At 38.6% G+C, this 25,181-nt stretch overlaps 1 protein-coding gene across 2 annotated transcripts in view; it reads left to right on the plus strand.

Moving 5' to 3' along the window:
• The window catches only part of gig (TSC complex subunit tuberin), a 613,633-nt gene that overhangs the window by 199,471 nt on the left and 388,981 nt on the right, over positions 1-25,181 (plus strand). For both annotated transcript variants that reach the window (XM_090372592.1, XM_090372593.1), the window contains exon 14: positions 19,353-19,453. In XM_090372592.1, the coding sequence (XP_090228718.1) occupies positions 19,353-19,453 (101 nt within the window). The remainder of the gene's footprint in view (positions 1-19,352; positions 19,454-25,181) is intronic.

Below are 25,181 nucleotides of genomic sequence, written 5' to 3' on the forward strand. Positions count from 1 at the left end.
TTGTAATAGCATATCTTGGTGCAACTTTTGTGTGTCTACATGATTGAATTAAATTGCATGTTTGTTCCAGGGGAAACACATCTGATTTAGCACATCATACCATTTCCATTAGCACACCCATTTTAATACCATTATTTTTGTCTTATCTCTCACGAAATGCAACTTGCATCTTCAGTAATGCTAATATTCCTGTACATGATCATATGCCTTTATTGAGTATAATGGTAACTTGTAACTGTTCTTCCCACAAGCATATTACAAATATTGCCTCCCTTTCATAAAAAAAAAACAACAACAAAAAATGATGTTTTTCTCTTTTGCTTTCAGCATTTCATTTTTTTTTAAATAAAGTGTAAACATCATAAATCTACCCTATTGTGATACATTGTTTCCATGTGTGGGATGGTGACACTAGACCTCTTTTAAACTTCTAGACTTTAACAACTTAATTAATCAGGTTAATTAATGGTACCACACAAACTTTCTCTGTCTCTCCCTCTCTTTCACACACACACAAACACGTGTGTGTGTGCGCGCGTGTGCGTGCATTCTGCTCTTGATGTTTTTCTGCATATACTTTCATGTACACTGTCCTTAGTATTATTAGTAACAAATGATGCAAGGAAGAAAGATTATATAGCATTAGCCAAAAATATACATAAAAAACACAACATGTACATCCCTTTTAACAGTTTGTCTAACTCTTCCTTAAATGTATTCAAACTATCTGCTTCTACAACAGAAGATGGAAATTTGTTCTAGAAATTGGTTGCTCTTTGGCTGAAACTAAATTTTTTATATTGATCTTGTTACCTTTTTCAATTTCAATTTAATGTATTATTCAAAAAACAGTAAGGATATCATCAGAATTTAGTTTAATCAATCCATTTACAGTGTTAAACACTTTAATCATGTACAGGTGCCTAGCTTCCAGTGTTGTGATATGCAGTCTTTCTTGATAAGAGTACCCTTTTGTGTCCCTGACTTAATCTCAGTGCTTTTCTCTGCCTCCATTGCAACAGATCCATATCCTTCCTAAAATGAGTCTTTCAGAGACCTGTATGTAGCATTCAAGATGTGGCCTAATCAATCACATATATACTTTCTGGAAAATATCCAGTATATAATTGACAGAACTCCCATGAGCTATCCTGGCAACCTGTCTGCATTGCTCAACAGACTCTATGCCAGATTTTACAATTATATTAGTAAGGCCAAATGATGCAAGGAAGCATACTTTTTTTTTGTATCATCCAAAAAAATTCAATAAAAAAAAATAATAAAATAAAACAAAATATTCATACTATTCCCATTCTGACAAGGTAACCATCTAATTTCATTTTGCATTTATTCAGACTCAGTGCCTCTGCCACATTTGGAAGCAGCTTATTTTAGTGTTTGACAACCGGCTGCCCAGAGGTGAACTTCATGAGATTCAATCTTTTGTTATTTCCTGACATTTTACATTTGTACCTAGTTCTCATCTCACCTACAAGGGAGAATAGACCTTCCTCATTCAATTCATTCAACTCTTTCAGCACCTTATAAACTACAATCAGATCTCTCCCTTAGATGTCTAGTTGTCAGATTTTGAATCCCACACTTCTTAAGTCAAACTTCATATGTGCATAAATTTGTACTCATCACTAATCTGATCACCCTCCTCTGAACCATCCAGAAATTCTCTGCCTTTTTTAGCTGTGGTCTTCAGAATACAGTATTCCAAATATAGTCTAATCATTAATTTCATTACTTCATATAGCATATCCCCCCACCCACTTTTCTTACTATTTTCTTAGTTACTATACACCATGAATTGTCAAACTAATAGAATAAGCTTATCTGCGAAAAGATCTAAACCTCTCAACACTTCCTAGTCCATTTCACAAATATATGGTCTTAGTTCTAATCTCAACGATGTCCATTTCCACTTGCAGTCTGCCAAACTCCACGTACATTTTCTGACAGAATCTCAGTTATCGGTTGATTCAACTACTGCTCATCTCAGTTGCCCAAATTATTCGCTGTATGATTGCTTCCGCCTCAAAGGTGGTACTTGTGCATATGTCCGTTCCAATATTCCCTGTCAGAGACTTGGTAATTTGGAATCAACTCTCTTTGATCTTCTCTGGCTTAAAATCTCTCTACCTCATTGTGTCAAATTTATCTGTTGTCTCTACCGTTCTCCGAACTCCACTAATCACTTGGAGCTCTTTGACTTCCTCTCTTTGCAACTTGACTTTCTTCAGTCCAACTTTCCTAACAGCGAGGTAATTTTCCTTGGTGATTTTAATGTTCACAACTCCAGCTGACTTCCGATTTCTAGTCACACCGACTCAACTGGTCGAGATGCTGAGGCTTTTGCAATTACTAATGACCTTGCACAGATCGTTCATTTACCTACAAGAATACCGGACAATCCTAACCATACAGCCAACACACTTGATCTTTTTCTCACAAACAACCCTTCTAAGTAAACGGTCGAAGTGAGTGGTCCTTTAGGCACCTTAGATCACAACTTGGTGATTGTCTCTTCTCCAATGAAGCCTTTATCTCATGGTTATTCCCAACCTCTTCTTGTTTGGCATTACAAGAATGCAAGATGGGATGACCTGCGAGATTTCTTTTCTTCTTTTCCTTGGTTGGAGTACTGTTTCAAAACTTCTGATGTCAACGTTTGCTCAGATCCTGAAATTATTCTTGTAGGAATGGAATCCTTTATCCCACACTCCACTTTAAAATCTCGTCCTTTATCTAAACCTTGGTTTTCCAATAAATGTGCAAAGGCAGTTCAGGAGAAGAATGTTGCATATTGTAGTTGGCTTGTTTCCAATTCTTCAGTTTCATTTTCTGCCTACATCAAAGCTCGCAACAATTGTAAAGCAGTTATTAATCAATCCAAAATAGATTTTGAATAGGCTAAGAGTTGAAAACTTGCTTCTTTCCTTAATGGTAGCCAAGCATTCTGGTTTGTTCCCAAAGCTATTGACTGCAACTTTTGCCCATCTCTGCTCCCACCTCTGTCAAAACCAGATGGTTCTGCTGTCACTTCGGCCAAGGATAACGCTGACCTGCTAGCATCCCATTTTTCTTCCAACTGATGTGTTAATGATCTTGGTAAACCACCTCCCTCCATTCCTAACACGCTCCATTCAATGCCTCCTGTGGTCATTCGCCAAAAGGATGTCAGAAGAATTTTGACCAATCCTGATGCTATTTCACCACTTGTTACTCCTGTTCTTTGCCGCTTTTTTCACTTTCTTATTCCAAAGGTGTTTTGCCTTCTGCTTGGAAATTTGCTCATATCCAGCCAGTTCCTAAAAAGGGTGACAAATCCCTCCCATCCAATTATCGTCCCATTGCAAGTACTCTTTCTAAAGTAATGCAGAAATCAATTAAATGCCAACTCTTAATCTACCTAGAAACCTTCCATATGATCAATGATTGTCAGTTTGGATTCGGTCATTGTCGATCCACTGGTGATATTCTGGCTTATGTTACCCATTTATGGACAAATTCAATGAAAAAGTTCAGAGAAGCACAAGCAGTTGCTGTCGAAATCTCAAAGGCTTTCGATTGTGTTTGGCATAAAGATCTTCTAAACTAGCTTCCATCTTATGGTTTGCCAACTGTTTTTTGAAATTGGTTATCCAGTTTTCTCTCTTTGATTGCTCATTGAGGGTGATGGTGGATGGCTCTCTGTCTTCTAACTTCTCCACTAATGCTGGTGTCCCCCAAGGTTCAGTTCTTTCCCCCACTCTTTTCTTCTTTTATATTAATGATTTTCTTCCATTGACCAGAAATCCTATCAATAGGTTTGCTGATGGAAAGTGGAATGCAATGTGCTATACATTGCATTCCACTTTCCATTTTAAGAAACTTTGCCCTGCTCAATCAGCTTCAAGTTCTCGAATATCCGCTACCAATTCCTTAAATGCCGATCTCCAGGTAATTCTCCAGTGGGCAAAGACAACTTAGTTATTTCAATCCTTCTAAAACTCAGTCTTGTGTTGTATCTTGCAAAAAGGATCCTTCTACTCTTATGCTTATCTTTGGTGACACTCTGATTTCCAGGCAAGTTGATATATCTCTTTTGGGGATTACCCCAACTTCTAATCTGTCTTGGCATTAGCACATTACAAATATTGCTTCCTCTGCATCTAAAAAACTTGGTTTTCTCTTTCACTCTCGGCATTACTTTTCTTCCAAATAGCTGTTCACTCTGTACAAATTGCAAATCCAACCTACCATGGAATATTGTTCCCACGTCTGGGGCGGTGCCCCCAAAACCTCTCTCAGGCTTCTAGATTCCATTCAGAAGAGGGCGGTTAGGTTAATTAATGATTCATCTCTAACAGAGTCTCTCCACTCGCTTTCTCATAGACGCACTGTTTCTGCTGCATGCCTTTTCTACAGATACTTCCATGGGCATTGTCCATTTACTGTCAAACTTCAAACTCACACAACCAACTTTTCATCTTCCTCGTTTATTCATTCAACTGCTGTTTTCTGGAACAACCTTCCTTCATATGTCTTTCTTGAAAATTACGGTCTACAGAAGTTGAAGTCTAATGTCAACCAATATCTTCTCCCATCTTGTCAACCTCCAACCCAAGCATAGTACTAAGTGTACTATAGGTGGGTATATGGGATGTATTAGGGTAACTAAGAATAAGAATAGCTGCATGTATACCAATTCTAGAAGTATAGTAAATAAATAAATTGGATGAATTTGAAGTGTTGGTCAAGACATCAAAGACATCAAAGGTTTGGATATCAGAGATAGCATTAGCATTAGTAGAGGCATATGATGCAAGAAAGCAAGCTTATTCAGCATCAGCCAAAAAAAAAAAAAAAAAAAAACCCTCTCCCATTTCACCCCTCCGTTCGTTCGAAATACCTGTCCAGTTGAGCCTTAAATTTGTTTAGGCTATCAACTTCAACAACAAGTGATGGAAGTCGGTTCCACCAACCAACCACCCGCTGGCCAAAGGCAAATTTCCGCACATCGATCCGACATCCGTTCTTCCTCAATTTGAATTTATGCCCTCTGAGGTGATTATTCTGAGAAAGATGAAGAATCCCATTGGCATTGAGCATGCTCAAACCATTCAAAGCCTGATACACCTCTATCAGATCACCTCGCCGGTGCCTAGTCTCCAGACTCTGTAATTTGCAAAACTTAAGCCTTTCTTCGTAAGAGCAACCCTTTGTTCCATTTACTAATCTTGTTGCCCTTCTCTGTACCCGTTCCAGCAGCACTACATCCTTCTTGAAATGAGGCCTCCAGACCTGTATACAGTACTCAAGATGTGGCCTAACCATTGCCTTATACAAGGGAATAATCACTTCCTTATCCCTGCTAGAAAAATTCCTGTATATCATTGACAAGACACCATGAGCTACTCTTGCAGCTCGTCGGCACTGCTCAGAGAACTTCATATCTGCCTGCACAATTACCCCCAGGTCCTTTTCATTCTCCACCACTGTCAGTGTAGTACCGCAGAGTTGATACATTGCTCTGGGGTTACTGTTACCCATATGTAGTACTTTACATTTGTCAATGTTAAACTTCATTTGCCACCTCTCAGCCCATCTGTTCAACCTTTCCAGATCCTGTTGCAGCAGCATAGCGTCAGCAGTGTCCTTAACGACCCTGCCAACCTTTGTATCATCTGCAAACTTAGACATTAAACTTGATATCCCATCATCAATATCATTCATAAACACCGAAAACAACAATGGACCCAACACTGAACCTTGAGGAACTCCACTAATAACATTAGTCCACGTTGAGCAGTGTCCATTGATTACCACTCTCTGTCTTCTGCCACTCAACCATCCCCTTATCCATAGCAGCAATTTGCCTCCAATGCCACACTGCTCCAATTTGTGCAGCAGTCTTCCATGTGCAACAGTATCAAAAGCCTTTCTAAGATCCAAATATATAATATCAAAGTTATTCCCTGCATCCAGTTCTTTTGTGACTACATCATAGTATCCAATCAAATTGGTCAGGCAAGACCTGCCCTTAACAAAACCATGCTGCGTCTGAGCTATAACTGAATTCTTGTCTAGATGATCCTGCAGTGCTTCTTTAACCAGTGCCTCCATTAATTTACCTAGAACAGAAGTTAAACTAACAGGTCTATAATTACTTGTGTCAGCCTTTGATCCTCCTTTGTGAATTGGGGTTACATTTGCACATCTCCAGTCTATGGGTACCTCCCCTGAGTCCAAAGAAGCTCTCATAATTATGGCTAGGGGTTTGCATACTTCCTTTGCTGCCTCCTTTAATATAACTGGATAGATCCCATCCACCCCAGGTGCCTTTTTTATGTTTATCCTCAACAATCTCTCCTCCACTTTCCTCTCAGTTATTACAAAATCATCCAGCTCACTGCCAATGTTTACTTTACCTACATCATTCTCCTTCCTGAATAACTCCTCATGCTTGAATGTAGATGCAAAATACTCGTTTAGATTGTTAGCCACCTGAGCAGGATCCTCAACTGTTGAACCATCAATATCCAGTGGACCAATCTGATTCATCCCTTTCCTTCTCGAGTTCAAGTATGTAAAGAACTCCTTTTCTGTTTTTCTCTGCATCCTTTGCCAAGGATTTTTCGTAGTCTGCCTTTGCCTGCCTAATCTCCTTTGTGACTTGGTTACAGACCAACTTATATCTATCATAGGCTTCCATGTCACCCATTAATTTGTATGTATCCCATGCATTTTTCTTCTCTGCCACATGTCTCATTAGTCCATCTGACATCCATTTAGGCCTAAACCTTGAACAATATTTCTTAGTTGGTATGTAAAGCCTGGTAGCCACCAAGATTAGTTCCTTGAATGCTTCCCATTTTGAGTTTGCTGTTGGTAACATCATCAGTTGGTCCCACTGTATAGAATTTAAATACTGTCTCAGACCATCATAGTCGCCTTTACGAAAACAAAAACCCTTCCCTTTACCTCTGATGGTAGTTACCTCCTTGAGTAAATCCCACTTCAACACACTGTGATCACTGCCACCTAGTGGTTCATTTATCTGCAGATTCTTAATGCATGAAGAATCACTACTGATAATCAGATCAAGAGTATTGCTCCCTCTTGTTGCCTCACGAACATGCTGATGTAGAAAACAATCATCCAATAAATCCACAAAAGCCTTGCTAGTGTGCGAGTGACCAACCCACAAATTCCAGTCAATATCTGGGAAATTAAAATCCCCCATTATAAGACTCTCTGATTTACTGGCCCACTCTATTTCCCTGTACAATATATTATTATACTCATCAGAGTCATTAGGCCTATAGCACACTCCTACCCTCAATTTTGATTTCCCTATGCTTATGTCACACCAAACTGACTCGACACTGCCCTGTCCATCGATGTCAACTGGCTTCACTTCCTTTGACTTTATGTGTTTCTTAATTAATAGCATAACCCCTCCTCCCCTCCTGTCCTGTCTATCCGTTCTATATACATTGTATTCCCCAAATTCCAGTTCCGCATTACTTATATCTGTGTGACACCACGTCTCTGATATCCCAACAATATCTGCCTTTGATGTTTTGAGCAATACCTCAAATTCATCAAATTTATTTACCAAACTCCTAGCATTGGTGTACACGCAGGTATACATGCACCTGTTTCTATTCTTAGCTACCCTAACACAACCCATGTCTTTACTTGTAACGCAATGACTACCAGCAGTCTCTGAAATATCCTGCATCTTGTTTTTCAGACTTCTGCTCATTTGAATAGAAGCAGTGCAAGAATCACTTCCACCTCTGCCAGTGGCTACTGTTAATCTATTAGTCCTTGTATCCCCCCCAATCTAGCAGTTTTCCGACCCACCTAACACTGCCTCGATAGCATCAGCAAACATTCTTGCACCCTTTCTATTTAAGTGTATCCCATCCCTGTAGAAGCAGTCTCTCCTGTTAACAAGTACAGTCCAGGCTGAAAAAAATTCTACCCCTTGAGCCTTGCACAATCCCTCCAAAGCCCGAATTGATCGACAAGGCTCTCATCATATACTCCCTCCTATCGTGTCTGGGCAGAATTGCAGACACTTTCAAGTTCAACCCTAATTCACGGCTTTTTTTCAACAGTGACCTGTACTTGCTAAGTAATTCCGCCGGTCTCCTACTCTTAATATCATTAGTGCCAACGTGTACAACTATATCACCTTTTGTGCCCTTAAAAGATGATATCCGCTCTACAACGTCATCACCCTTTGCCCCTGGCAGACATACCCTGGTCCTATTCCACCTATCCTTTTTACAAAGCATGTTCCCCGTTTCCCTGACAATAGAGTCACTAACAACTACTAGTTCCTGTGGGACCAGCGCATTCTGCCTAGGGGGCTGCCCCTGTGTTGCCTGATGACCAAGTGCAAGCTCTGGCGTTGATGTGGGCAGCTGAGAGCTTGATGGGCCCCTCAATTTATTTCCTTCGAGGGCATCCACCCTGTTCTTCAAGGTCTCATAAAGGCCCATAACAACGCTGAGTTGTCGCCTGATTTCCTTGCACTCCTTACATCGTGCACACACAAAGACATCCCCCTTGGCAGTATCATGTCCCGTACCCGACTGCTCTGCAAACATCAAGCAAACAGTGCATTTTAATAGACTGTGATTCAGAGGGCAACTGCCCCCCTCAGTTCTCCCCTGAACCACAGCACTCCCATTAGCTTGAGCCTTTTGCTTTGCTGCTCTGGTCAGAGTCATGATTCCAATTTAATTCAATAAAATTTAAAACAAAAATTAAATCCTTAAGTTATATCTCAAAACAGTTATGTTATATATATATATATATATATATTTTTTTTTTTTTTTTTCGGTATCTAGTGTTCCCTTTATACAACTTCCGTATCACGTGTACCACTATAGTTATGTATTAATTATTTGTTACGATTAAGTCGTTATATATATTTATAGAGTTAAAAATACAATTTAATTGACAATAAAGTTTATCAAGATTAATAGATTTACTGATTAATTGACAATATTATATTATGCAGTATACTACACTAAGCTTATGCTATCGTGTAAAAATGGCGGGAATTCACGAACGGTATTTCTACGGACTCGTAAGTATTGATTAGCTTCGAAATCTCGCTATCTCAATTTAGAATAAACTAAGGATCCTGACTAGGTCTATAATCTACTTATAGAAGATAATTTGATATAACAATTGGTTAATAAATCGACTAAATTTGGTTAAAAGACCTCTCGTTCAATTTGTGACACGTGGATTTGATACCGTTACCGATATTAAGTAATATCTACGAAATCTCTATCTAAGTTAAACTTTAACTAAGTATCGTAACTAGGAATATAAAGCTACTCTAGAAGTGAAGAGATGTGAGGTCACACAGATATTAAGAATGCAGAATTGGAATTTGGGGAGTACAATGTGTACAGACAGGATAGGAAGGTAGGAGGTGTTATGCTGTTAATTAATAAAAACATAAAATCAAAAGTGCATCAAAAGTTGATATAGATGAATAGTGTACTGTTGAGTCAGTTTGGTATGACATAAGCACTGCAAAAGCAAAAGCAAAAATAAGAGTAGGAGTGTGTTATAGGCCTAATAACTCGAATGAGTACAATGAACAATTGTACAGAGAAATAGTGGCTAGGAGATCAGAATGTCTTATAATGGGGGATTTTAACTTTCCAGATATTGACTGGAACTTGTGGGTTGGTCACTTGCACACTATTAAGACTTTTGTGGATTTATTGGATGATTGTTTTCTGCAGCACCATGTTCGAGAGGCAACCAAAGAGGGTAATACCCTTCATCTGGTTATTGGCAGTGATCATTCGTGTATTAAGACTTTGCAGATAAAGGAACCATTACGTGGCAGTGATCACAGTGTACTGATGTGGGATTTACTTAAAGATATAATTACCATCAGGGGTAAAGGAAAGGGTTTTTGCTTCCGTAAAGGTGAGTACAGTGGTCTCAGACAGTTTTTAAATCCTGTACAGTGGGATCAACTAATGATGTTACCAACAGCAAATTCTAAGTCAGAAGCATTCAAGGAATTAATCGCAGAAGCTACTAAAAGTTTCATACCTATTAACAAATATTGTTCAAGGTTTAGGCCTAAATAGTTGTCAAAGGAAATAATGAGACTCATGGCAGAGAAGAAAAATGCATGGGATGCATATAAATTATCAGGCGACACAGAAGCCTATGGCAGATATAAGCTAGTCTGTAATCAAGTCACAGAGGAGGTTAGGCAGGCGAAGGCAGATTACAAGAAATCTTTGGTAAAGGATGCTAAGAAGAACAGCAAGGATTTCTTTTCTTATATAAACTCTAAAAGGAAGAGGATGAATCTGATTGGTCCACTAGATATCGATGGTTCGACTGTTGATGATCCTGCTCAGATAGCAAACAAACTGAATGAGTATTTTGCATCTACATTCACACATGAGGAGTTATTAAGGTTTGAAAGTTATTAAAGTTTGAAAGGTTATCAAATTGTAGCAGGGTGCTTAATGATTTTGTAATAACTGAGAGCAATGTGGAGGAAAAATTGTTGAAGATAAACATAACAAAGGCATCTTGGGTGGATGGGATATATCCAGTTATATTAAAGGAAGTGGGAAAGGAAGTAAGCAAACCCTTAGCCATAATTATTAGAGCTTCTTTGGACTCATGGGAGGTACCCATGGACTGGAGATGTGCAAATGTGATCCCAATTCACAAAGCAGGATCAAAGGGCAACACAAGTAATTATAGACCTGTTAGTTTAACTTATATTCCAGGTAAAATAATGGAGTCGCTGGTTAAAGATGGAATGCAGGTTCATCTCGACAAGACTGCAGCAATAATTCAGACACAGTATGGATTTATTAAGGGAAAGTCTTGTCTGACAAATTTGATAGGATATTACAAATTTGATAGGATATTACAAAGGAACTGGATGCAAAAAATAATTTTGATATCATATATTTGGATTTCAGAAAAGCTTTTGACACTGTTACGCATAGAAAACTACTGTACAAATTGGAGCAGAATTGGTATTAAGGGTAAGTTGCTACAATGGATGAAAGGATGGTTGAGTGAGAGAAGACAGAGGGTGGTAATCAATGGGTGCTGCTCTTCGTGGACTAATGTTATTAATGGAGTCCCACAGGGTTCGGTGTTGGGTCCACTGTTGTTTGTATATTTATCAATGATATTGATGAAGGTATATCAGGCTTAGTGTTGAAGTTTGCAGATGATACAAAGGTTGGCAGGGTTGTTAATGGCAGTAATGACAGTGTGCTGGTGCAACATGATCTAGAAAATTTGGGCAGATGGGCTGAGTAGTGCCAACTAAAGTTTAACCTTGACAAATTCAAAGTACTGCATATGGGTTGAAATAACCCTAGAGAAATGTACCAACCATGTGGTTACTACACTTAAGGTGGTAGAAAATGAAAAAGCCCTGGGAGTAATTGTGCATTCAGATATAAAGTTTTCAGAGCAATGCAGACAAGCTGCCAGGGCAGGTCATGGGGTTTCGTGAAATATATATAGGAATTTTGCTAGCAGGGAAAAGGAGGTGATTGTCCCTCTGTATAAGGCAATGGTCAAGCCACGCCTTGAGTACTGCGTTCAGGTCTGGAGCCCTCATTTTAGGAAGGATGTTTGTCTAAATGTTTGTTCAGTCCCTCCTTAAATTTATTTAACCTATCAATTTCCACAATGACAGATGGAAGTTTGTTCCAGCAATTAACCACCCGTTAACTAAAGCAAATTTCCGGACATCTATTCTACGTCTGTCTTTCCTCATTTTGAATTTATGCCCCCTTACGTTCATAATCTGAACAAGTGGAAGAATCCCATCAGAATTCAGCGTGCTGTACTCATTCAAGGCCTTATACACCTCAATCAGGTCACCTCGCAGGTGCGTAGTCTCCAGCTGCTGCAATTTGCAGAATTTAAGCCTCTCTTGGTAAGAGGATCCCGTCCTTCCCCTCACCAATCTTGTTGCCCTGCTCTATACACGCTCAAGCAAATCTACATCCTTCCTAAAATGAGGCCTCCAGACCTGTCTGCAGTACTCAAGGCATGTACAATAGCTTTCCATGCCCAACAGTGTCAAAGTCTTTCCTGAAATCCAAGTATATGATATCAAAATTATTTTTTGCATCCAGTTCCTTTGTAACTACATCATAATATCCAATCAGATTTGTCAGACAAGACTTTCCCTTAACAAACCCATGCTGTGTCTGAATTATTGCTGCAGTTTTGTCTAGATGATTCTACAATGCATCCTTAACCAGTGACACCATTATTTTATCCAGAACAGAAGCTGAACTAACTGGTCTGTAATACTCACTTCACCCTTCGATCCCCTTTGTGAATTGGGGATACATTTGCACATCTCCAGTCCGTGGGGACCTCCGCTGAGTCCAAGAATGCTCTAATAATTATGGCTAAGGGTTTGCTTACTTCCTTTGCTGCCTCTTTTAATATAACTGGATAGATCCCATCCACCCCAGGTGCCTTTCTTATGTTTTTCTTCATCAATTTCTCTTCCACTTTGCTCTCAGTTATTACAAAATCATTAACCACCCTGCTACAATTTGATAACCTTCTGGCATTTTCAAACCTTAATAACTCCTCATATGTGAATGTAGATGCAAAATACTCATTGTTTGTTTGCTATCTGAACAGGATCATCAACAGTCGAACCATCGATATCAATGGACCAATCAGATTCATCCCCTTCCTTTTAGAGTTTATATAAGTAAAGAAATCCTTGCTGTTTTTCTTAGCATCCTTTGCCAATGATTTCTCGTAATCTGCCTTCGCCTGCCTAACGTCCTTTGTGACTTGATTTCAGACTAGCTTATATCTGACATAGACGTCTGTGTCGCCTGATAATTTATATGCATCCCATACATTTTTCTTCTCTGCCACGAGTCTCATTAGTTCATTTGACAACCATCTAGGCCTAAACCTTGAACGATATTTCTTAATAGGTATGAAACTTTTAGTAGCTTCCACGATTAATTCGTTGAATGCTTCCGACTTAGAATTTGTTGTTGGTAACATCATCAGTTGATCCCGCTGTACAGAATTTAAAAACTTTCTGAGACCACTGTACTCACCTTTACGGAAGCAAAAACCCTTTCCTTTATCCCTGATGGTAATTATATCTTTAAGTAAATCCCACATCAGTACACTGTGATTTTTTTCTGCAAATTCTTAATACACGAATGATCACTGCTGATAACCAGATTACCCTCTCTGGTTGCCTCTCGAACATGCTGCTGCAGAAAACAATCATCCAATAAATCCACAAAAGTCTTACTAGTGTGCGAGTGACCAATCCACAAGTTCCAGTCAATATCTGGGAAGTTAAAAATTCCCCATTATAAGACATTCTGATTGACTAGCCCACTCTATTTCTCTGTACAATTGTTCATTGTGCTCATTTGAATCATTACGCCTATAACACACTCCTACTCTTATTTTTGCTATTGCAGTGCTTATGTCACACCAAACTGACTCAACAGTGCACTGTTCATCTATATCAACTGGATGCACTTCTTTTGATTTAATGTTTTTCTTAATTAACAGCTTAACACCTCCTCCCTTCCTATTCTATCTATCCTTTCTGTACACATTGTACTCCCCAAATTCCAATTCTGCACTGCTTATATTTGTGTGACACCACATTTCTAATATCCCAAGAATATCCACCTTTGATGTCTTGACGAACACTTCAAATTCATCAAATTTATTTACTATAATTCTAGCATTGGTATAAATGCAAGTATACATGCAAGTATACTAATACATCCAATGTATTTATTTGTTTCACGATGACTGCCATCAGTCCCTGAAACCCCCAGCTCCCCTCAAGGCCGCTACTCATTCTAATAGAAGTAGTGCTAGAATCACCTTCGCCTCTGCCTCCGGCTACTTTTAACCTTTTAGTCCTTGTATCCCCCCCAAGCTAGCAGTTTTCCGACCCACCGAACACTGCCTCGATAACATCAGCAAATATTCTTTTACCTTTTCTATTTAAGTGTATACCATCCCTGTAGAAGCAGTCTCTCCTGTTAACAAGCACAGACCACGCTGAAAAAAATTCTACCCTTGAGCCTTGCACATTCCCTCCAGTTCCGAATTGATTGAGAAGGCTCTCATCATGTACTCCCTCCTATCGTGTCTAGGCAGAATTGCAGACTCTTTCAAATTTAACCCTGACTCATGACCTTTTTGCAACATTGACTTGTACTTGTTAAGTAAATCTGCAGATCTCCTACTCTTAATGTCATTGGTGCCAACCAATGACATTAAGAGTAGACATTAATGACATTAAGACACAAAACATGATATAACAATATCACGTTTTGTGCCCTTAAAAGATGATATATGCTTAACAACGTCATCAACTATTGCCCCTGGCAGACATACCCTGGTCCTATTCCATCTATCCTTTTTACACAATATATTCCCTGTCTCCCTGACAATACAGTCACCAACAATAACTAACTCATGTGCGACCAGCGCATTCTGCTTTGGAGTTTTCCGCAGTGTTGCCTGATGCCCCGGAGTGAGCTCTGGCGTTGAGTTGGGCAGCTGAGAGCTTGACAGGCCCCTCATATTAATTTCTTTGAACACATCTACCCTACACCTGAAGCTCTCATAGATGCCCATTAGAACGCTGAGTTGACGCCTGACTAGACACTCTTTGTACCTGGCACACACAAAGACATCGAAGTAGAAGTAAGCAGCAAAGGAAGTAAGCAAACCCTTAGCCATAATTATGAGAGCTTCCTTAGACTCAGGGGAGGTCCGCTCGACTGGGGGCGTGCAAATGTATCCCCAATTCACAAAGGAGGTTCAAAAGATGACACAAGTAACGATAGATCTGTTAGTTTAATTTCTGTTCCGGGAAAACAGTGGAGTCCCTGTTGAAGGAACATGGCAGGATCATCTAGACAAGACTACAGTAGTGGTTAAGACACAGCATGGATTTGTTAAAGGGAGGTCTTGTCTGATTCATTTGATTGGATACTATAGTGTGGTCACAATGGAACTGGATGCAAAAAATAATTTTTATATCATATACTTTGATTTCAGAAAAGCTTTTGATACTCTTGCACACGGAAGACTGCTGTACAAATTGGAGCAGTATGGCATTAAAGGAAAGTTGCTACAATGCATAAAGGGATGGTTGAAGTGGTAGATGACAGAGAGTGGTAGTCAATGGACACTGCTCTTCATGGACTAATGTTATGAGTGGAGTTCCCCCTGGTTCAGTGCTGGGCCCATTGTTGCTTTGTGTATTCATCAATAATATTGATGAGGATATATCAGGTGTCATGTCCAAGTTTGCAGATAATACAAAGGTTGGCAGGGTTGTTAATGACAGTAAAGGCAGTATACTAATGCAACTGCATATAGATAAGTTGGGTAAATGGGCTGAGAAGTGGCAACTGAAGTTTAACATTGACAAATGCAAATTACAATGTAAATGTACCAACCATGTGGTATTACGCTCAGAGAAGTGGAGAGTGAAAAAGTTTGCTGACCAGTGCAGATAGGCTGCTAGAGCAGGTTATGGAGTCTTGTCAATGATACATAGGAATTTTGTTAGCAGGGACAAGGAGGTGATTATCCCATTGTACAAGGCAGTGGTCAGGCCACACCTTGAATACTGTGTAATGGTCTGGATGTCTCATTTTAGGAAGGAGTTAGAGTTGTTAGAACGAGTGCCAAGAAGGGCAACATGATTGTTGGGGTGGGAACAAAAGGATGCTCTTACCAAGATAGGTCTGCAAATTGCAGTGCGTGGAGACTAGGCACATGTGCATTGTATAAGGCCTTGAATGGGTTGAGCAAGGTCACTGCTGATGGTATTCTTCCTCTTGCTCAGATTAAACTAAGGAAAGACAGTTGTAGAATAGATATGCGGAAATTTGCCTTTAGCTAACGGGTAGTTGATTGCTGGAATAGAGTTCCATCTCCTGTTGTGGAAGTTGATAGCTTAAATAAATTTATGGCTGAGCTTTTTTTTTTTTTTTTGGCTGATGCTGCATAAGCATGCTTTCTTGTGTCTATGCCTCTGTTAATTCTTAAATGATGTAAGAAAGTAAGATGACTCTCTCTCTTAATGAACCTATGCAGGGTCTATTTGAGACTGTTCAACTGTTCAACTCATCTGCCATTTCTGCTGCGATTAAGAGGCCTATTTCATTTACTCTATTCTTATTTGTGTGTACATGTGAGAATTACTAATCAAAATTCTTATCTCTCTTTACTAGTTTTTTCATAATCAGTTTTCACCCATCTTATATAATGCTTGTTCAAATTAGAATCCTGTGTTTGTAATTCTTCTGCGCTTGTTTCTTTTGCTTAGTTAAACTCCTCTGTCATCCATTTTGGCATCTTATGTTTACAGAACTTGTCCATTGTTTGTGGCTTTGAGGATTTACTTTGAATATTTCCCATAGCATAATTGTATCTGACACATATAGTCTCCCCAATTAATTGAACTGGAGACATATCTTATAGCAGCTATGCATAAAATGGATTGTATCCATTTTCTGCACATCTGCCAACTCCCAGATTCACGATGGAGAATCCATCTTTTTTACTTGATTTGATCAAGAAAAAAAAAAAATAAAATAAAGCACAGTAATCAGTGGTTACACATAAGTGCTCTCAGAGAGGATGCAAGTGTAATTTTGTCCCATTCAATTGACTTGTTTGCAAAAACTCAGTTTTTCTCCACCATTTTCTTTTCACAGCGAAGGTAAAGAAAACCCTACACAAGAAGCACGCAAAAGTTCGATAAATTTACTGGTAAAAGTACTTTGCTGTAACGGCATTTGTATTGTTGCTCTCTCAGTAAACATACAATGGGTGTTATCGGTCAGGAGTAGAAATTGAATTCCATGGGAGATTGAAACCCCTCCTGAAGTGGAGGGGGTAACCTGACTTTTTTTCTTTAGAATCACTGGTGGATAAATTGTTTATTAAGAAAAAAAAGGCAAAGGTAAAGGAAGCCCACACAAGAAGCATGGCAAACTTCGAAAAAGTTTACCGGTGAAACTACGTTACGAACATTTTTTACGACACCAGAACTTCCAACATGACTCTGTTCGTGATTCAATTAGTGATTCTAAAGAAAAAACATCAGGTTACTCCTCTCCTCTCCTCTCCGGGAGGGTTTCAAGCTCCCGTGGGATTCAACTTCTACTCCAGGCCGATAACACCCACCGTCTATTTACCGAGAGAGCAATAATACAAATACCATTACAGCAAAGCACTTTTACTGGTAAATTTCATCAAACTTTTGCATGCCTCTCATGTGGGCTTTCTTTACCTTAGCCCTTAGCCCTTTTCACAATAAATAAATAAAATTTTACTAGATTAAAATTCGAGTTAATAAAAATTATGAATTTCTTCTTAATTTTGTTAACAAATGCTGTATTGAAAATAGAAATGTTCTATATTATTGTCATTTCATAGTACAGTAGAATATCGGTTATCTGGAAGTCAGTTATCCAAAATAATTTGAAAGGCTGATTTTTCTTCTTTTTTTTTGTTAATGGTGGTATTTGAGATAAATGTTTAATATGTTATGTGAGAGCATTGTTTTTTTTTTTTTTTTTGGTTTTTTTTTACTTTGTATATCTGGTGAAATGTTGGATTAGGAAACCATGAGTGATAGAGTTTAGTCATTTGCTTCCATGAGCCCAATTTTCCATGGCATATTTTGTTCTCTTCATTCATATTATGTTTAGTTCAGCTCCAGATTCGGTAAGAATAATATCAGCCCAAAATGGTGCAATTTATTTTTCTCAGTTTTTTTACAGTATAATGTCAACAAAAAGAAACAGCACTAAAATGGGCAGAAAAACAGGAAGAATGCGATATAATCAAAGTGATATTGTTAAGCAACTTGACTTTTCGTAGCAAAAAAAAAAAAAAAAAGGTCACAACAAAAAAAACAAAAAACGATCGAACATTATTTAAAAAAATTACTTTAAATAAATGTGGAACGTTTTTTTTTTTTAATTGCTTGATGCTATGTAAACTTGCTTTCTTGTATCATATGCCTCTACTAATGCTAAAATATATTAATTTGTTTTTTAATTTAAAACTTTTTCTGCTACATTTATGATTATTGAAATATGTTTTTAGTATGTATAGTGTGCTGACCAAGTATAAAATTAATTGATGAGTAGGTGCCTCCATAGCCAGGTGGGAAGGAGCAGCAGTGTGTAGCATACGCTTCTTGATTAGACCTGGGTTCGAGCCCATCACCACCAAATACGGAGGATGCTTAAAGGTCAGGGAATGACCACCGCATATTTCTGGAGCAATATGGTCTTAGTTGCTAATGCTCCTAAAAACCAAATAACAAACAACAACAAACAATTGATGAGTATTTGTATGCAGCTGCTTTATAAATTTCTGAAGGTTGAGATATGAAAATTAATCTATATGGCCTCTTACGGTGCCTCCATAGCCATGTGGGAAGGAGCAGCAGTGCGGAGCACACGCTTCTTGATTAGACTGGGGTTCGAGTCTGTCACCACCAAATATGAAGGCTGTGGAAAGGTCAGGGAATGACCACCGCATATCCCGGAGCAATATGGTCTTAATTGCTAATGCTCCTAAAAACCAAATAACAACAACAACAATAATATGGCCTCTTACTTTACAAAACAGTTAAAAAAAAAAAAAAAAAAAAAAAAAAACACATTTCAGGTATGAAAATATTCATGTATGGCAGCAATGTTTCATACATTCTTTTCATATATTTTCATTCTTTCCGACTACTTGGATATATAATAAATTGCACCAACTAAGTGGAGTTAAATATGTGATGTGGGCATAAATGGAATTGCAAATTTTTTTGCTTATGTGAATAGCTTTACTTCTTCTATTGGATGTATAACAGTGTATGAATTTGTTTAATTCAAAAGTGACATTTCCTAGTATGGTATGGAAATGACAATACATGAATTAATATAAAACATTCTTTTATCATGTGGAATGGAAAAAAAAAAAAAACATTTTTATTGATATTTATATCATTTACAAGCACAATATTTTGAATGTTTAGAAGTGCTGTCTTGTTAGTGAAGTCTTCTTACTGACCCCCCCCCCAACTTAAGTCTTGATAGGATTCAAAAAGAAACCTGAAACATCACCAGATATCAATATTGTACTTGTAAATGACGTGGGTATCCATAAAAGCCTGTTTTGTGTTTTCCAAACCAATATATATATTTATATAATTTATCTTAACATTTCTTAGTTAATTTATGTTTATAAATTAATGTACATTTTCTCAATTTATTTTTCTTCAGGAAGAATCTGTTCTCAGGTTAATTCAGTATAGAGCGCAGTTTTTAAATCCAGAAAAAGATCTCATTGGTGATTTACAAAATATTATGGATAAGTATTTCAGGTATGTTTTTTCTTCTTCTTTTTCTCTTATGTAATTCACAATATTTTCTTCTTATTAAGTTGCATATCTTTTATATACACAATACTGCCATAAATACTTTCACAAAAGTAAGACTCCCATAAAAATAGAAAATGATATCACAGAGCTGTGGGTTTTGTATTATGTGTAGTATTAATGTATCATTTTCATTAACAGTTATTGTCAACTAGTAAAGGAAGCCAGTGAAAATGGAATGGGGAGATAAAGAAAACAGGACTACTGTCAGAGGTCTTCATAAGGCAGGACATAATGCACCTACAATTTTCAAATTTCTGAAACCACTGAATAAGCCGAAGAATTGTCTACAGGGCAGTTGATAGGTACAATGAGCAACAGAGAATTGATGACAGGCCACGGTCTGGCCGCCCAAGAAATGTGAGGACTCCCTGCAGCTATCAAGGCGGCAGAGAACAGAATTCGTAGGAATCCTCTACGAAAACAGAAAATCATGCCCGGAGAAATGGGAATCTCACCAAGATTGATGTCACGCATAATCAAAAGTGATCTAGGGATGAGTGCCTACCGCAGGAGAACAGTACAGTTCCTAACTCCAGCTCTGATGGAATGGAGGCACAAAAGATCACTGCAGCGTCAATATGCAAATGGTAAACATCGTCAGATACTCTTCACAGATGAAAAGATTTTTACTATTGAGGAGAGTTACAACTGTCAAAATGACAAGGTGTATGCCCATAGCTCTGCAGAGGAATGTCAGGCCATTAAAAGGGTTGAAAGGGGTATCACTGAATCCAGCCTCAGTGATGATGGTTTGGTGGGGAGTCTCCTATGAAGGTTTAACAAAGATGTATTTTTGTGTTCAGGGGGTGAAAACCAGTGCAAGGGTGTACCTGAATGATATTCTAGAGCCACATGCGAGACCCTTCAATCAGACTCTCTTCAGTGGTCAGCACTGGATTTTCAAACAGGACTCAGCACCTGCCCACAAGGCAAAGATCACCCAAACATGGAGACGCCTCTGTAGCCAGGTGGGCAGGAGCAGCAGTGCATAGCACACGCTTCTTGATTAGACCGGGGTTCGAGCCTGTGACTACCAAATACGGAGTATGCGGAAAGGTTAGAGAATGACCACCGCACATCCCCGGAGCAATATGGCCTTAGTTGCTAATGCTCCTAAAAACCAAACAACCCAAACATGGCTGACTGAGAATGTGCCAGAGTCCATCAATCATGACGAATGGCCTCCTGCCAGACCAGATCTTAATCCACTTGATTATGGGCTATCTTAATCCACTTGTTTGTGGGCTATTTTGGAAGGGATGTCTGTGGTAAAAGGCATGCCATATTGGAGAGGCTGAAGAGATCACAGGAGCATGCTGTGGCTAATTTCCTGATGAATGTTGTGCATACTTCTATTGATGAATGGCCGGAAAGGTTGAGGCCTTGTGAAAAAAAACAAGGGGAGGAGGCATTTTGAATGAGTGTTGTGTTGCTTCATTTGTTGGGTGTTCAAGAATAAACCCACAGAGTTTCGAGTTCCCATGTCTTTTTATTTTGTGGCTACATGCAGTAACACTTGTGACATTATTTATGGCAGTTCTCTGTATATATTTAAAAGAAAAAAAGAAAAAAAAAAAACAATTCAGGAAACTTTCTGAAAGGTTATGAAATTTTATTTCACATTGCTTAATAACTAGTATAAAGTGCTTTCTCTTTTGGAAAAAAATATACCTTATTCCTTAAGTATAAAAATTATTTTATACTCTATTTCTTTTAGATAATTAAGCAGATATGATTGACAGTGTATGTGTGTTTAGTTTAGTGCAGCATGAAATTGACGCTATTTTTTAATGTTAATCTTATTATAATCAGTTTCAATTTTGATTATTTATTTTTATTGCAATATTACTTAGAAAGAAAGATGAATATTTCTGTTTTGTACTTAATTTCACTATCACTGCATGAGATCTTCACCAGTGTGACTCACTTCATTTTTGATTTTTGCTAAAAACTTAAAACCATCTTAAAAATTAAAGTTTTCGTTCAAAATGAATAATTCACTTCAAAAGCTCTTTTATGTTTCAGCTGGGACGTTAGCATTAGTAGAGGCATATGATGTAAGCTTTATACAGCATCAGCTAAAAAAAAAAAAAACAGAAAAGAAAAACCTTCCAATTTTGCCCATCCATTCATTCCAATTGTTTGTCTAGTTCTGCCTTGAATTAATTTAAGCTATCTTCCACAATGACAGGTGGTAGTTTGTTCCAGAAATCAACCACTTGCTGACTAAAGGCAAATTTCTGCACATCTATTCTACAACTGTCTTTCCTCAATTTGAATTTATGTCCCCTCAGGTGATTAATCTATGCAAGAGGAAGAATCCCATTAGCTCTAGAAGAACTTAGCTCTAGAGACTAAACCCATGTTTAGTCTCTAGAGCTAAGTTACGGTCAACCCTTCCCTATCTCTTCCATCATGCAGTATGATTGATGACTTTTGAGGTTATGATGAACGTCGTGGCGAGATCCAATATTCCTTACATTTCAAGGGTACAGCTCTAAAACGGTGTTCGAAGGCCAGCCGCTAGTTAGTACACCGGACCGAACCTATTGGTAACTCTCTAGGAGGCTTCTGGATCAGCTAGTGTATAATCTTGCTACCTCTACTCTGCCAGATAGTGACTGGAGGGAGTCCGAGTAGTGTGTATGCACGGAGCATTGTCGAGGCCACGTTATGTCAAGGATCTGGGTATATTCTTACCATGTGTACGCCATATCCAAAAATATCATTACTTCATACAGCATGTCCCACCCACTTTTTCTTACCATTGAATACACCATGAATTGTCAAACTAATAGAGCAACCTTATCTGCGAAAAGATCTAAACCTCCCAAGGACTTCCTAATTCATTTCACAAATATACGTGGTCTCAATTCCAATCTCAACGATGTCCATTTTCACTTGCAGTCTGCCAAACCACATGTACTTTTTCTGAAAGAATCTCAGTTATCGGTTGATTCAACTACTGCTCATCTCAGATATCCAAATTATTCGCTGTGTGATTCCTTTCGCCTCAAAGGTGGTACTTGTGCATATGTCCGTTCTGATATTCCCTGTCTGAGACTTGGCAATTTGGAATTTCCTCTCTTTGATCTTCTCTGGCTTAAAATCTCTCTACCTCATTGTGTCAAATTCATCTGTTGTCTCTACCGTTCTCCCAACTCCACTAATCACTTGGAGCTCTTTGACTTCCTCTCTTTACAACTTGACTTTCTCCAGTCCAACTTTCCTAACAGTGAGGTAATTTTCCTTGGTGATTTTAATGTTCACAACTCCAGCTGGCTTCCATTTTCTAGTCACACCGACCCAGCAGGTCGAGATGCTGAGGCTTTTGCAATTGCTAATGACCTAGCACAGATTGTTCATTTACCTACAAGAATACCGGACAATCCTAATCATACAGCCAATAAGCTTGATCTTTTTCTCACAAACAACCCTTCTAAGTACACAGTCGAAGTGAGAGGTCCTTTAGGCACTTCAGATCACAACTTGGTGATTGTCTCTTCTCCAATGGAACCTTTATCTCATGACTATTTCCAACGTCGTGTTGTTTGGCATTACAAGAATGCAAAATGGGATGACCTGCGAGACTTCTTTTCTTCTTTTCCTTGGTCGGATTACTGTTTCAAAACTTCTGATGTCAACGTTTGCTCAGATTGTGTCAGTGAAATTATTCTTGCAGGAATGGAATCCTTTATCCCACACTCTACTTTAAAATCTCGTCCTTTATCTAAACCTTGGTTTTCCAATAAATGTGCTAAGGCTGTTCAAGAGAAGAATGTTTCATATCGTAATTGGCTTGTTTCTAATTCTTCAGTTTCATTTTCTTCCTACGCCAAAGCTCTCAACAATTGTAAAGCAGTTATTAATCAGTCCAAACTAGAGTTTCTGGTCTCTTGCCAAAGCTATTGGCCGCAATTTTTGCCCATCTCTGCTCCCACCTCTGTCCAAACCAGATGGTTCTGTTGTCACTTCAGCCAAGGATAAAGCTGACCTGCTAGCATCCCATTTTTCTTTCAGCTCATGTATTAATGATCTTGGTAAAACACCTTCCACCATTCCCAACACACCCCATTCATTGCCTCTTTGTGGTCTTCCGTCAAAAGGATATCAGAAGGATTTTGATGAATCTTGATGCTAAGAAAGCTCCAGGTCCTGATGGTATTTCTCCACTTGTTCTCAAAACCTGTGCTCCTGAACTTACTCCTATTCTTTGCTGCCTTTTTTCACTTTCTTATTCCAAAGGTGTTTTTCCTTCTGCTAGGAAATTTGCTCATATCCAGCCAGTTCCTAAAAAGGGTGACAAATCCCTCCCATCCGATTATCATCCCATTGCAATTACTTCTACTCTTTCTAAAGTAATGGAGAAATCAATTAACCGCCAACTCTTAAAGTACCTAGAAACCTTCCGTCTGATCAACGATCGCCAGTATGGATTCCGTCAGTGTCGATCCACTGGTGATATTCTGGCTTATGTTACCCATTTATGGACTAATTCAATGGAAAGGTTTGGTGAAACACAAGTAGTTGCTCTTGACATCTCAAAGGCTTTTGATCGTGTTTGGCATAAAGGTCTTCTAAACAAGCTTCAATCTTATGGTTTGCCAACTGTTTTTAGTAATTGGTTATCCAGTTTTCTCTCTGATCGCTCACTGAGGGTGATTGTAGATGGCTCTCTGTCTTCTAACTTCTCCACTAATGCCGGTGTCCCCCAAGGTTCAGTTCTTTCCCCCACTCTTTTCCTCTTGTATATTAATGACCTACTTCCATTGACTGGAAATCCTATCCATAGTTTTGCCGATGATAGCACATTGCATTCAACTTTGCATTTTGAGAAACCTTGTCCTGTTCAATCAGCTTCAACTTCTCGAAAATCTGCTACCAATTCCTTTAATGCCGATCTTCAGGTAATTCTCCAGTGGGGCAAAGACAACTTAGTTGATTTCAACCCTTCTAAAACTCAGTCTTGTCGTATATCTCGCAAAAAGGATTCTTCTGCTCCTATGCTTTTCTTTAGTGACACTCTGATTTCTAGGCAAAATGATATATTTCTTTTGGGGATTACCCTGACTTCTAATCTCTCTTGGTACAAGCACATTACAAATATTGCTTCTTCTTCATCTAAAAAAACTTGGTTTTCTCTTTCGCTCTCGCCGTTACTTTTCTTCCAAACAGCTGCTCACTCTGTATAAATCGCAAACCGCCCTGCCATGGAATATTGTTCCCACATCTGGAGTGGTGTACCCAAAACCTCTCTCAGGCTTCTTGGTTCCATTCAGAAGAGGGCAGTTAGGTTAATTAATGATTCATCTCTAACAGAGTCTCTCCACTCGCTTCCTCATAGACGTACTGTTTCTGCTGCATGCCTCTTCTACAGATACTTCCATGGGCACTGTTCTTCCGAATTGGCTTCTATAATTCCCGCTCTCTCTCTTTCAAAATAGTCCGAACACGTGCTGCCACCAGCCAACATCCATTTACTGTCCAACTTCAAACTCACAGAACCAACTTTTCATCTTCCTCATTTATTCATTCAACTGCTGTTTTCTGGAACAACCTTCCTTCATACGTATTTCCTGAAAATTACAATCTACAGAAGTTCAAGTCCAATGTCAACAAATATCTTCTTTTGTCTTTTCAACGTCCAACCCAAGCACGGTACTAAGTACTA

This window comes from Mastigoproctus giganteus, chromosome 4 (genome assembly GCF_048544385.1).
Source record: "Mastigoproctus giganteus isolate SK-2022 chromosome 4, ASM4854438v1, whole genome shotgun sequence".
Lineage (NCBI taxonomy): Eukaryota > Metazoa > Arthropoda > Arachnida > Uropygi > Thelyphonidae > Mastigoproctus > Mastigoproctus giganteus.